Source organism: Phacochoerus africanus, chromosome 1, assembly GCF_016906955.1.
Source record: "Phacochoerus africanus isolate WHEZ1 chromosome 1, ROS_Pafr_v1, whole genome shotgun sequence".
In the NCBI taxonomy this organism is placed as follows: domain Eukaryota; kingdom Metazoa; phylum Chordata; class Mammalia; order Artiodactyla; family Suidae; genus Phacochoerus; species Phacochoerus africanus.
The window spans coordinates 29,604,118-29,617,293 of record NC_062544.1 but is presented as its reverse complement, the minus strand read 5'-3'; the positions used below and the strand labels follow the sequence as shown (position 1 = coordinate 29,617,293).

Here is a 13,176-nt window from a genome sequence, read left to right as displayed (position 1 = left end):
GGTTTTTTATATCCTGTGTGATTTCATTTATATCATTTTATATATATAACATATATAAATTATATGTTAGAGAGATCTCTTTTTTTTTAATCTGATTCACCATCTTCAGTAATTTCAGGGATACTGAGTTTAGGTAGAATCACAGTCCTAGCCCTCCATCAAAGCCATGCTCTGCTTTGCCTTAAACGCCTTATGAGATGCTGCATATGTCCTGAGTGACTTTGTGATGAAAACACTGCTTTTGGCTTTGGAACACTTCTCAAACCACCAAGCTCAAACACAGACCGACAGACAGGTCAGTCTGACCCTGTGTCAGTCCTCAGTCAGCTGCTCCTGTCTTTAGCAAAGCCACATCTTCTCCAAAAGCAACCCAAGTACTATTTTACTTTTGCCCCTAAGGAAGTATTGGCTCATTAGAACCCTTTCTCCATGTCAAAAGCAGGTCTCTGCCCCTTTGCCAGGAACAAATGGGCAGTCCTCTGGCCTCATCTTCTTTGACTCCTCAGAAGTATTTGACAGGCTCCTTCACTCACTCCTCCTTAAAAGTCTTTCTCCTGAGTCTATGGTCCTCTTCATGCTCACTAACCAGCCCTTCTCAGTTTCCTCTTCAGGCTCCTCCATCTCTGCTTGACCTCTCAGTGTTAGAATCCCTCAGGCCTAGGTCATGGGCACTCTTCCTACCAGTCTCCCCTGAGTGTTCTTACTCCCATCACTTCCAAGTCTGTCTTTATTCTCCTAACTCTCAAATTTACATCTCCAATTCGGACCCCACACAATTCAAATTACCTTACTGGACATTTGCCCTTAGATAGAAACACTTAAATTTACCAAGCTCCCAGGTTCCCTGACCCACTTCCCCAACCACCTGACCCTCAACATTTTCTTCCCCATGTAATCCCCATCTCAGAAAACAGCAGCATCATCCATGCCATTGTTCATGTCAAGTCATATACAGGAATCTCCCATGATCCCTTCCTTCCCTCCAGTCTCCAAATCCATTCCATCAACAGTTCCTGCTTCCTCAAAGATTTCTCTCAAATAAACCCACTCATCCAGTTACACTGCCATGGCCCTAATCCACAGCATCATCTTCTCTCCATGAACTTTTGCTCCATGACTAGCTTTCTCGTTTCCATTCATGCCTCCCTAAACCCACAGAAAAGAGAACGTCATATACCTATGATATCAAGTATATCATGCATATGTCAATACACACACACATATATGTGTGTGTGTATATATATATATATGAAGGTATATCATGATACATCAAGGATATCATGTATATGTATATAAACATCATATACATATGATATCAAGGGAACATCATATACCAGCAAACATTCAGAAGCCATCCAGGAGGCTGGGCCTGGAAGAGCCCCAAAGAGGTGGTTTAGAGTGGCTAGAGAACAGAGCAGGTGAAGTGAGGGGTAAACAAAGGCTCTGAATGCCATGTCAAAGCATCTTGAAGATGAACCTGAGGGCAGTGAGGAGCTGAGGGAGGATTATAAACCACAGAATGCTTTCCAGGTGTGTATTACAGGGCAGAACAGAAGCCTCTGCCACAGGTATGCTGGAGAGATAAAGAAAGCAGGGAAAATCCAGCCCTATGGTTGCTGGAATCAAGCAGCTATTGAGCATGTCAGGAAGCGTGGTATGCTGTTCCCAAGGACTAGAGCCAGAAACAGTTCTCGTCTATAAAAAGAGATATAGTAACAGTCACTTTTTTTAGTACTATGAAGGGGAAAGCATATGAAATGTTAGCCAATCATTATTAATTGTACCTTGGAGGAATCAGCTTGCATAAGCAAAGAAAGAGAGAGGAGAGAAAATAAATTTGCAAAGAAAGGCTCTATTTTCTGCAGCTGAAAAATAAAATGGAGCAAAATGGAGGCCTGAGTTCCTTGATTAATAATAGAAATGGGAGTTCCCGTCATGGCACAGTGGTTAACGAATCCGACTAGGAACCATGAGGTTGCGGGTTCGGTCCCTGCCCTTGCTCAGTGGGTCAAGGTTACGGCAACCGTGAGCTGTGGTGTAGGTCGCAGACGCGGCTCGGAACCTGCGTTGCTGTGGCTCTGGCGTAGGCCAGTGGCTACAGCTCCGATTGGACCCCTAGCCTGGGAACCTCCATATGCCACAGGAGCGGCCCTCAGAAATGGCAAAAAGACAAAAATAAATAAATAAATAAAATAATAGAAATGGGAGGAAAAAGTGGAGAGTGAGAAGGAAAAATTCTTTCTACTCTCGTGATTATTGAAAGTGAGGTTGTATAGATACTTGGAAGAATGAAACTCCAGGTTTTCAAATATCATGGTGGATTTGGGCAAAGAAACAAGTTTGTTTTCTTTTCGTATTAATACATCAGTCCCCATTGTGCTGTCGGTGGCTGACGTGAAGAATATAATTTAACATAATTGGCATTGTGCAAATGGGATAAATTATTCATCCCAAAAGGACCCCTTGTCTGGATACACTCCCCCTTCACTGGCAAGGCCAGATAATACATGATGGTTCAGATGGCACAAAGTACAGATCATAAAAACTTTAAATACTACTTCCCAGGATTATCAATAATGAAGACCTTCCCACGTGGAGAGGCCCCAGGATTGGCAGGAACAATAAACAAAAGTGCAGAAGTGCTGACAAGGAGCATGATTGTATTTTTATGAGCTGGACTTGCACAGGCCAAAAATAGATCGAAGCTCTCCCCATCAGCTCATTCCTGCAGCAAGAGAGAAGTTCAGAGCTGGACAATGAATGGCTAGCCTCCAGGCACCTCAGTGCACCAGACGCTGTGCTACAGGCCCTACCGAGTATACTGTTTATTCTCACAACCCCCCTTACAACATTCTCTCCAATTCTCATATCTCTCCTTTAAAATCATTATTATTCCCATTTTTTCAGATGAGGAAATTTAGCCTCAGAGAGTTCAGTCAGTTGCCTGTGATCAATGACTGGTAAATGGTTAGCTGGTCTCCAAACCCAAGAGCATTATGCTCTTTTCTATCATGTTTTTTTTAAGGCGTCTTCTGTGTGCCTGGCACTGCTCCAAAAGCTTTATATCTTATATCTCAGCAAATCTTCTCAATCACTCTCAGGTAGGAGTGATTACCCCATTTTTTGTTTTTTTTTGCCACACCCATGGCATGTGGAAGTTTCCAAGCCAGGGATCAAGCCCTTGCCACAGCAGAGACCCAGGCCACTGTAATGATAATGCCAGATCCTTAACCTGCTGGGAACTCCTGGGATTATCCCTATTTTACAGAAATCCCGAGGATTTCTCAGGGCAGAATGGAAGGTTGCCCAGTGTGGCCTCAAATGGACCACTTGAACTTGAATCTCAGGGAGCAGAAAAGAATTCACAACCTCACATAACCACTAGCAGACAGAGCCGAGGCTTAAACCTAGACTTCTGGGTCAGATCCTAGTGCCACTAAGGATATAAGATCATCATTCAAAAAATCAAAACACTCAAACTCTAAATGGCACCTGATAAATACTACGGAATGAAGAAGCAAATGAACACATTCTACATCCAATAAGACAAGGTGAAGTCACTCCAATGGGACCTGAGGACACGGTTGGGAACCCTCTCCCATTTTCCCCCCTCTCTCCTCAACTCATACTCCATCTCTTTGGATTTGAATCTTTCCTTGGGTCCTTGAAGTTTGGTACTGGGTCCAGAACACAAGGTAAAATGTCAGTGCTCAAAGGACATCAGTGGCAGTTGCTGTCCAATCCCACCAGTTCACAGATGGGGACATGGAAGCCCAGAAAGAGGAAGGGATTTGCTGCAAGTCACGCAGCAAGATAGTGTCAGAAGCAGAACTCTAGTATGGACCTACTGACTCCCAATCCAGGGCTCTTTCTGTGAGATCAAGTCCTTTTTCCTTGCTGGGCCGAGGATTTCTCAGGGCAGAATGGAAGGTTGCCCAGTGTGGCCTCAAATGGACCAGCTGCCCAGTAAGTCTATGACTCTCCAACTCTATGGCAAGGCACAGAATTGGGCAAGACAAGGTACTCTCTATAGAGTCCTCTACAGGGACTTCCAGCTCCTGCTCCGAGCAGAGGCTAGCTTCCTGGGCTGGGGGCACTGCAGAGAGGTCCACAGCTCTGCCATCTGGCCCTGTCCTCTACTGTGCAGAGGCCCATCCCACCTCACTGCTCAACACTTCTTGTGGCCTGAGGCCCTGTGCAGCCCCTGTGTACTCTAGGGAAAACAATCCCGATTCTAGGACTGAATTGACGATGATAACAACGACATAACAATAACCTCACATTAGGTATTTTACTCTGTACCAGGCACTCTGATAAACATCGGTCATGTATTTTCTCATTTCATCCTTCAAACAATTCTTAGAGTAAGATATCACTGTCCTCATTTTAACAATGAGAAAACAGAGGGAGAGAGTGGTTAGTAAACTTGCCCAGGGTCACAGAAGAAGTAGGTGGTAGAATAAGGATGTGAATTCAAACTGCATTGCTATAATGCATGTGCGTCTATACAGGCCTCCCTCTCTATGGGGGGGCGCAGGCTCCCTTCACGGTGGTCTCTCTGTGTGTGAACACGAGCAAGTAAGTCACTTCACTCTCTGAGACTGTTTCACCATCTGTGGCATGGAGGTGATTTTTTAAAAAACAGAAAATCTGATACATGCTCACAGTTAGAAAAATAATAAGTATGGAAATTACAGAAAAAAGTATTCGAATGGGCCCCAACCACCCCATCCATACTTCCTAAACATTTAATGGTTTCATGGGTGTCTTTTCAAGACTGCTTTATGAATTATAAGAATGAAACCTACACATGTGTCTCCACAAATGGAATGAATCACTCTATACCATGCTCTTCAAAGTGGTTTTAACAGAGCAGTGTTGTTTGTTGATTTTTCCACATTAGCACAAGCAAATCTGCCTCATCCTCATAACAATCGCTTACTAGTCCACATCCATGTACCAGGGTTTATTTAACCATTCCAATCTCATGGAACATTCCAGTTATTCCATATATGTGTATGTGTGTGTATATATATGGGGGGGGGTATTTGGAGACTTGAAAAAAATATACCACTAGGAGGATAAATGCCTATCAGTAGCAAGCATACCAGTCAAATGGGATACTCAGTTTAACTTTTATAAACAATGTCCAAATACCCTCTAAAAAACATTGCATCAAATTATGTAACCAACTGGAGTGTAATGAGAAGGTCTGCTTTTCCCCAGTGTTAGCAACACCAGGCATTGGCAAATTGTTTTTGTCAATCAGATAGATAAAAAGTTGTGTTTTAGTCAAGATTACTTTTTTAAATCATGAAGAATTTTAATATGCTTATTGGTCATTTTCTATTTACTGAAATTGCCTAGTCAGAACCTTTGCCTCAATCCTGGATGATTTATAAGCTGTCTCTTGAGGGTCTCTGAAGAGCAGAGCAAGGGGGCTCTAGGAACCTGGAATCTGCAGGGATGTGTGTTCTCTGCTCCCCAGGGAAAGACCGACAGTTCTCTGATCCTGTGTACTACGGAGATGAAGAAGCCCTCTGGTGAAGCCACAAGAAAGACCAAGAAAGCATACGCAGCTCAGTGACAGAGGCAGCATTTCTTTTGCCCAACATCCTTCCAGATCCACCCCATCAGACCCCTGCACTCCCACCCTTGAAACCACATCCTTCTCGGCACGTTTCACTTTTACAGTCATCCTCCAAAAATGTCACCTTCAGGAGACATATTCTGAACATCCAGTGAAAAAAGGAAAGTATCAGTGAGCTCCATCTGTGTGCCATTAGACTATTTTCACATTTTTTCCTCAAAGTAACCCTTTAGGTAGATATTATGCTCATTTTACAGAAGAAAAAAAAAGCCCAGAGATGCCAAGCAACTTGCTTAAAGCCACAGAGTAAGTAAACAGCTAACCCAGATTTGAACTCAAGTATCTAGGACTACAAAGAGCATGCAGTCTACCACATAAAATGTGAAGTATGCCAAACATCAGTGATTGATCTCTTAATATCTGCATTCCTTTCCTCCCACAAGCATGTGAGCCAACCCTCTCCAGGACATGTAAAGACTTAGTAATCAGTAGAAAAGAAAGGAATGTTTGCCCAGAGCCTGGCAGCTGGCTTGCTGAAAACACAATTCAACTGGGGCTTTGCCAAAGTGGGGTTGTGCCTTTTTGTGGCTTGCTTTCTGCAAGCCTGCCATCCTTAGCTGGCATTTCCCAGCACTCTTGCTTGCAGATCTTGGCTGCACTGTTTTCTTTTGGTGTGTTCTAGGACAGCATATCACTTCTCTGAGCCTACTTCTGCATGAAGAAAACATTAGCAACCTCAACAGGGGGTGTGGGGACATCTGGGCTATTGTGGTCACTTAGATAAACCAAAGGCATATCCTGAAATTTGGTATCTGCCAATTGATGTTCCACTTCTCAAGAACTTGCTCCAATGGCCTGGAGAGAGACCCACCAAACTTAGATTTAAGTGTATTTCATCAAGTGAAGAAATCAAGCCCAGATTTACACTAGTCAAGACAGCAAGCCTCATTCAGCCAGCATCTCCTGATGCCCACAATATGCCAGGAATAAGGCCACAAAGATAAGACTGAGCCAGGAGTCTCAGGCCTCAGTGCCCACCTAGCACCAAGTCTACATAAATCCACACACTGCCCCATTTCTGCTCCCACCACCCTAGCGCCCCCCCACCGCCATCCCCTTCATCAGCGGCCTCCTAGCTGATCTCCTGCCCTCCATTCGTTTCTCCCACCACTCACAGCAGGGGTGGGGGTGGTGCCTCAGGAAACCCAGTAGTCTCTGCTTTGAGGAAACTTCTCTGGTGCAGCCTCATGTGGAAGATAGATTGGAAGAAAAGAGGAAGGAGAGACCAGGAGACAAAGCATGAGTCCCCTGTCCCTAGGGTGGCCCACAGCAGCCAGAGGAAATAAAATAAAATTTCTTCCTAAGATAGAAATCTGATTTTGTTACTCTCCTTCTTTAAACCACTTCAAAACATACACCAGGCCCTGCATGACCTGGTGCCCACCACGCCTCATCTCCCAGGTCTCTCCCCTTCCCTCAGTGTGCCAAATCCCTCAGTGCCTGTCCACATGCTGGGCCCTCTGCCTCCTACTCCCCCTACCCATCCATCCTCCAGGTCCCAGCCAGGGTTCCTTCCTCAGAAAAATCTCCTCTGACCATCCTGCCATCATAATTAAGTCCCCCTAAGTCTTATCCTCTCTTGCAATAGAGCACCTTATTCTTCCCTTAATAGCACTTCTTGCAATTTGCATCTCTGTGCTTCTATTTGTGTGCTGGCTTGTTTGAAATCCATCTTCCCCACTGTACGGGAAGCTCCATGAAAGCAGTGGCCATGCCTGATTTTTCATGGCTTCGTATATGGAGCCTAGCATAGTGCCTGGCACATGGAAGGTTCCCAGCAGACATGCTGGATGGATGAATGAGTGAGCACCTTCCAACATAGTACGTACAGCCATATCCAGATTACAGGTGGTCAGGGAAGGTGTCCAGGAGAGCTGCCATCTGAACTGGGTTTAGGAAGATGAGAATAGGCTTATCAGACCAGCAGAGGGACAAGAAGGGCATTCTGGGGCAGAAGGAATGGCATGGGCAAGGAGGAAGGGACACAAAACATCCCAGAGAGTGTGGAAAACTCCAAGGCTAGGCTTCTGAATCTCAGCACTGTTGACATTTGGGACAGGATAATTCTTTTGGGGGGTGCATTTCATGAATTGTAGGATGTTTAGCAGAATCCTGGCTAATAGCATCTCCCCCTTCCAATGATCACAACCAAAAATGCCAAATGTCCCTCTGGGGGAAAATGTCACCCCAGTTGAGAACCAGGGCTCTAGGTAGTTCTGACATGCTGGTGTTCAGGGTGCAAAATGGGGAGTGGTGGGACTGAAAGCCAGTGGAGCAGTTAATGGAGGTCCTGGAGTGGCAAGGGAAGAATTTGAGGACTGCACCCTGGAGCAGGGGTGACTGAAAAGACCTCCCATGGGAGAAGGACCTGGTCACAATGCCGGGGGCACTGCCTGAGGTGCAGTGTGCAGGATTGATTAGAGCGATAGAATAGGTGGGAGAACAACAATGAGGCTGGCAAGTCTCCTCTTCCAAGTCAGGCACCAGTCCCTCTGCACTGGGTAGGGAGTGGGCACTGGAGGCTGTGATATCCTCACTGGAGGATCGCCTCAAGTCCCACCTGCAGGAGAGCTCACGAAGGAGCCATGGCCATGGGCAATGGAATGCAGAGTTTGAGGAAGCACTGCCTGGGGGTGGGAAGCTACTCATTAAAGGTAGCATGGCACAGAGGGAAAAAATTGGGGTGACAGGTGCAATATGGTTCCAAACTCAGCTTTTCTACTCTTGTCTATGAAGTGTGAGCAAGTCACTCATTCGACTCAAGCCTCAGTTTACTCATCAGTGAAATGAGTGCACTAGCACCCACCTCACAGGGCTGTTGGGAAGATTAATTGATACGGCAGCTATGAATGCCCTGCATGGCCCATTCCTAACCTAGAGCAAGAACGTCAGACATGCTCATCCCCTCTACTTGGCCTCCAAAAGCTTCTCCCCAGAAACTCACATTCATACTAAAGAGCGCTTAGAGAACAAACCTAAAGATGACTGTCAGTATTACACACCAAGCACACTCTGTATCTTACCTTTTCAAGAAGAAAACCCATGATATAACCCTGGGGTCAGATATACTTCTTTCTGATAACCTTTTTGGCACCAAACTCTCACCATCTGGCTGGACATAATCAGAGAGCTGACAACTGTGTGAGGACTTATCTCACCTTCTCTACAGCCTGGTGAGATGGAGTCCCCATATTATCATCCCCTCGAATCCATGAGAAGGCAGAGGCTGAGGCCTTTTGAGAACCTCGCTCAAGTCCTCAGCCCAGGTAGGCTTGTAGAAGGTAAAGCAGCGAAGACCCCTAGAGATCTGGTTTCAGAGTTTGTGCTGGCAGCCACAACACTGTTCTCAGAATTGGACTTCTTGAGTGGAATTCACTGTTAACACATCTATTCTAATGTTGGGGGGGAAAAGCCTTGTTTACTCTTGTAAATATTGTAAAATCTAAATCCTAGCACAGAAAACTACTGATAAAATTTCCCATTCAGAGAAGGGAAGACAGAGGCCTAAGGGAGGAGAGACAACTTACAGGACTCAAGCTGTGGTTGGTGACTGAGCTTGTGCTAGAGCCCAAGTCTAGGGATTCCCAGGTCAGCTGACTGCCTATTCCTGCTGAGGTGGAAGGTTCTAGAACAGCCTGGGCCCTGGGATCCCCAGACACTGCCAGGAGGCTCATCAACTCTGGGCTTTGGGAAGTGACTTTATCACTCTGGGCCTGAGTTTCATCATCTTGAAAAATTGAATGAAAGTAGCAACACCCTTATTGGGTCCTATAAACTGTTGAAAGAATGAAAGAGTGTGTGTGTGTGTGTGTGTGTGTGTGTGTGTGTGTGCGTGCCTGCTTATGGCTTACAACAGCATCTAGCATTTAGGAAGCACTTAAAATGATAACTATTATTCCTTTATATTATTTTTGTGCCGGGCATTTTACATATGAGGCCACATCTAACTTTGCTCTACTTTGTGAAGTGGGTGTGATCCTCCTCACTTCATAGAGGAGGACATTGAGGTCTACCTGCTATGAAGACTTTGTCATGAACATCACAGGGCATCTGAGATGTGCCCCATGGAGATGTGTCCCTGTAGGGATTTGCATCTTTCATGATGCATTGGTTTCCCTTCCCACACACGCAAGTTCACACTTTTTTGGCACGTTTGCACTGGACGCTCAGTGGTTATTGGGTGTTTCTCCTCTCTCAAGGAGAGAAGAAAGCCCTTGGAGATGGGAGAATGGGGTGGGGGAGTAAGGGGATACAGAAGCCATATCTCTGGAAGTCCTGCAGATACGTGTTTAACTGTACACATGGTACTGGGGAGAGGTGCCTTAACTTCCACGCCTTTCAGGGACGGACAGATCTTCAAGGCTGAAGGGTAAATATTTTTCCTGAAACTTCACAATACCTTTAGAGAATATTCCCCCTTCTTGCCCCCAATTTTCTTTACGTCTGGAATCAAATTCCAGCATTGCCACTTACTTCTTCTGTGAGCTTGGATAACTAACCAAATTTCTCTGACCCTTCACCTTTTTGCCTGCAAATGTGAAGGTATAATCTCTGGGTAGTGTGCATCTAGCACGACGGTTCTCAACTTTGGCTGCACACAGAAGTCACCTGGGAAGATTTAATTAATACTGACACCTAGGTCTCACCACCAGAGATTCTGATATAACTGCTCTGGGGTGTGGCCTAGATATCAGGATATTCAAAACTCCCCTGGTGATTTGAATACGCAGTCAAAACCTGAGAACTTCTGGTATACAGGTAGCCAATACCCAATTAATACAGTTCCGTCACATTTCTTTAGTGCCAAATGCCTGTTCAAATTTTATTTTGAAAGGGGCTTATCCATTTCTCAGTATGGCTCAAGTATTCTTTATTCCTGCCACTTCTATGGACATTTTCATATTGACAACCTCTGCACTTTCAAAACAGATGACTCAGCCCTCAGCCAATCAGCCAGGCCCTTTATCTAGCTTTGGGTCCTCTTCTATTCACTGGATAGAGCCAATTGGTTAAGATACACAATGCCCTCCTGGAGACGCCAATGAGGAAATCAAACAGATGGAATGATCCATCGTTCACCCTTTAGCCAGGGAATTCCATCATTTGCCTCCAAATCTATCTCTTATAGTAAGCAAAAGCTAACATTATAAAACCCCAAGTTCTCTCAGGTGGATCTTAAACAATAGTGTTTCTCCCACCTGTGTTCATGTGATAACTCCCCCACTTTTGTTTAAATGCCCACCTCTATTCTTCATGGACTACTCCCATATCAGGAGATGTGCCATCAGCCAGTCATTCATTTCCAGCCACACCTCCCCCAAAGACACTTTACTCCAGTCATGCTATTTCCCAAAAGCTCTCCATGCTTTGCCCTTTGCCTTAAATGCCTTAAATGCCTTTTCCTCCAATGGTCTACCTGGAAGGTTTTTACTCACCTTTAAAAGCCAAATTCAAATATTCTCCTCTGCAACTTACCTAACCTGTCCTCCCAGTTCCCCTCTACCCCAACAAAATTTAGCTCTTTCCAACACTGTGCTCTCACAATCTTTGTAATTAATGCTCAAGTAGAGCATTTATCATAATGCTTTATGTTAATACAAGTGTTATAATGGATAGGGATTTTGTAATGTGTCTTTTTATAACCAACTTGCAGCATAGGAACAAGGCCTTTGCAGGTGCAAACTAAATGCTTGTTGGACTGCATCCAATTCTCTGCCCTCAAATCAGTACCAGTCAAATTTGAAACACCTTCCAAAAACAATCAAGACAATTTTCTTTCTCATCATCTAGAATCCTATTAGTATTCATCTACTATAATAAAAAATTTAAAGGAAAGGTTAATTTTCTTGCTCATGTATGTATGTGTGAACAAAAAAAAATGAATAAACACTTACCATAAGTCTGAAATAACACAAGAGATGTCATGTCTCTGGAAGGAATAACTACATTTTGCAAGAAAAGGAACATATTTGGCTGATGAGGGAATGCAAGGATTTAGGGGAGGTGGCATTTTTGCTGCTTTATTTCCTTAGATGGTGGGGGGGGAGCATGGGGGGTGGCTAATGAGGAAAGGAGCACCTGCTTTACCTTTTCCGGAGCAGGCAGCTGTAAGTGATTAACCTCCAAAGGAGTGATGAGAGGGACGGTCTGGAAGCCATCCTCAACAGAAGGCGGCTTGGTTCCCTTCTCATTGGGGTTACTGTTCAGCTTCACCATCCTTACGCCTTTCTTCCCAGACCTAAGGCAAGCAGTGGGATTCTAGTTACAGTGGGAAGTGAGGCAGGAAAAGAGAAGGCTGACGACAGAGAAAATAGCGCTGTCCTCAAGAGCTCCACTCCAGCGGCTTCGATGTACAGATCAGTCATTGATCTTCTGCTAGATTTCCTGACATGATTCCCATTATCCAGTAAAACTTCTTTAATCATCAAAATATGCCACTTGCCCACAGCACTTAATGGCCCTCAAATTTAGAACCTCAAGGAAAATCCCAGGCTTACACAAAATATACAATCTTTTAAAAAATATCCAAGACACTAGAGATAACATAGTCATATAATCTCAGTGAAAAGCTCATTCTAAGTGCAAAAATAAATACTATTATTCCAAGTCACGCTGCAGTATGATAAGTTTCACCTTACCATCTTGGTTGCAATTTTTATGGGTTTTTTCCCCCCAGTAATCCCCCTAAAATACAATAAATACATTTAACGCTTCTATGTGCACTCTACCCTTTCACATGATATGTAGGTTGTATAGGAGATACAATTTCCTAAAGCAAAAAAGGGCTGGCTTGAACCTGATCCTGTTATTCAGCCATGGAATGCCTCCATTTCCTCAATAGCGAAGGGCCATTTTTGGTTTTTTTGTTTGTTTGTTTGTTTTGGTTCCAGGGAAAGTTAGCAACCCCCATATTGCAAGATTGCCAGCTAAATAAACAAATCACTTTTATTCCGCTCCAGTTCCCTTGGAAGTCAAATGGTGCTCCCACCCCAACCCCAAAAGCCCAGCACAACTGAATTTCTCTTGTCAATCCTGCTGATGGAACGTTATTAGACAAAATAGGGTTGTTGTGAGGGTGAAAGGGATGGTAAAGGGTTGGAGGATATTGAGGAGGGGTTATAGCAAAAACAAATGCCTACTTACTGTGCTGCACTCTTGGGGGTCAGAGCAGATTCAAGCCAATTTGAAGAGGAGGAGGATGGCCAGGAGTCCTCCCTCCTCGGCCCGAGCTTGTGGTGCTGAAAGGACAGCGCCTTGCGTGCGTCTGGATTGGGAGCGTCTGAGAGCGAGGCGCGAGCGAGCGGGCTTCTGGCAGCTGTCTGCCTGTTTGCTCGCTCGCTCCCTCGCTTGAGCCCCCTCCCACCGGGGAACGGGCTCCCGCACCATCTGTCATCTGGCACCACCTGCTGTTTCTCATGCATGGCCACAACCACAGCAAGGGACAAAATGGTTTCAAGAAAGTGGGAGGGATTCTGGCCATTAAAAAAAGAGAGAGAAAAGAAAGTTAATATGCGTCATATTACAAG

General features: G+C 44.8%; 1 protein-coding gene across 1 annotated transcript in view; it reads right to left on the bottom strand.

Annotated features, from left to right (window-relative positions):
- Positions 1 to 12,957, bottom strand: part of NSG2 (neuronal vesicle trafficking associated 2) — a 60,866-nt gene extending 47,909 nt beyond the window's left edge. Inside the window, exons 1-2 of the mRNA XM_047753759.1 lie at positions 12,794 to 12,957; positions 11,738 to 11,888 (exon numbers count right to left, since the gene is read on the bottom strand). Coding sequence (XP_047609715.1) covers positions 11,738 to 11,866 — 129 coding nt within the window. The 5' untranslated portion in view covers positions 11,867 to 11,888; positions 12,794 to 12,957. The remainder of the gene's footprint in view (positions 1 to 11,737; positions 11,889 to 12,793) is intronic.
- Positions 12,958 to 13,176: the final 219 nt, after the last annotated feature.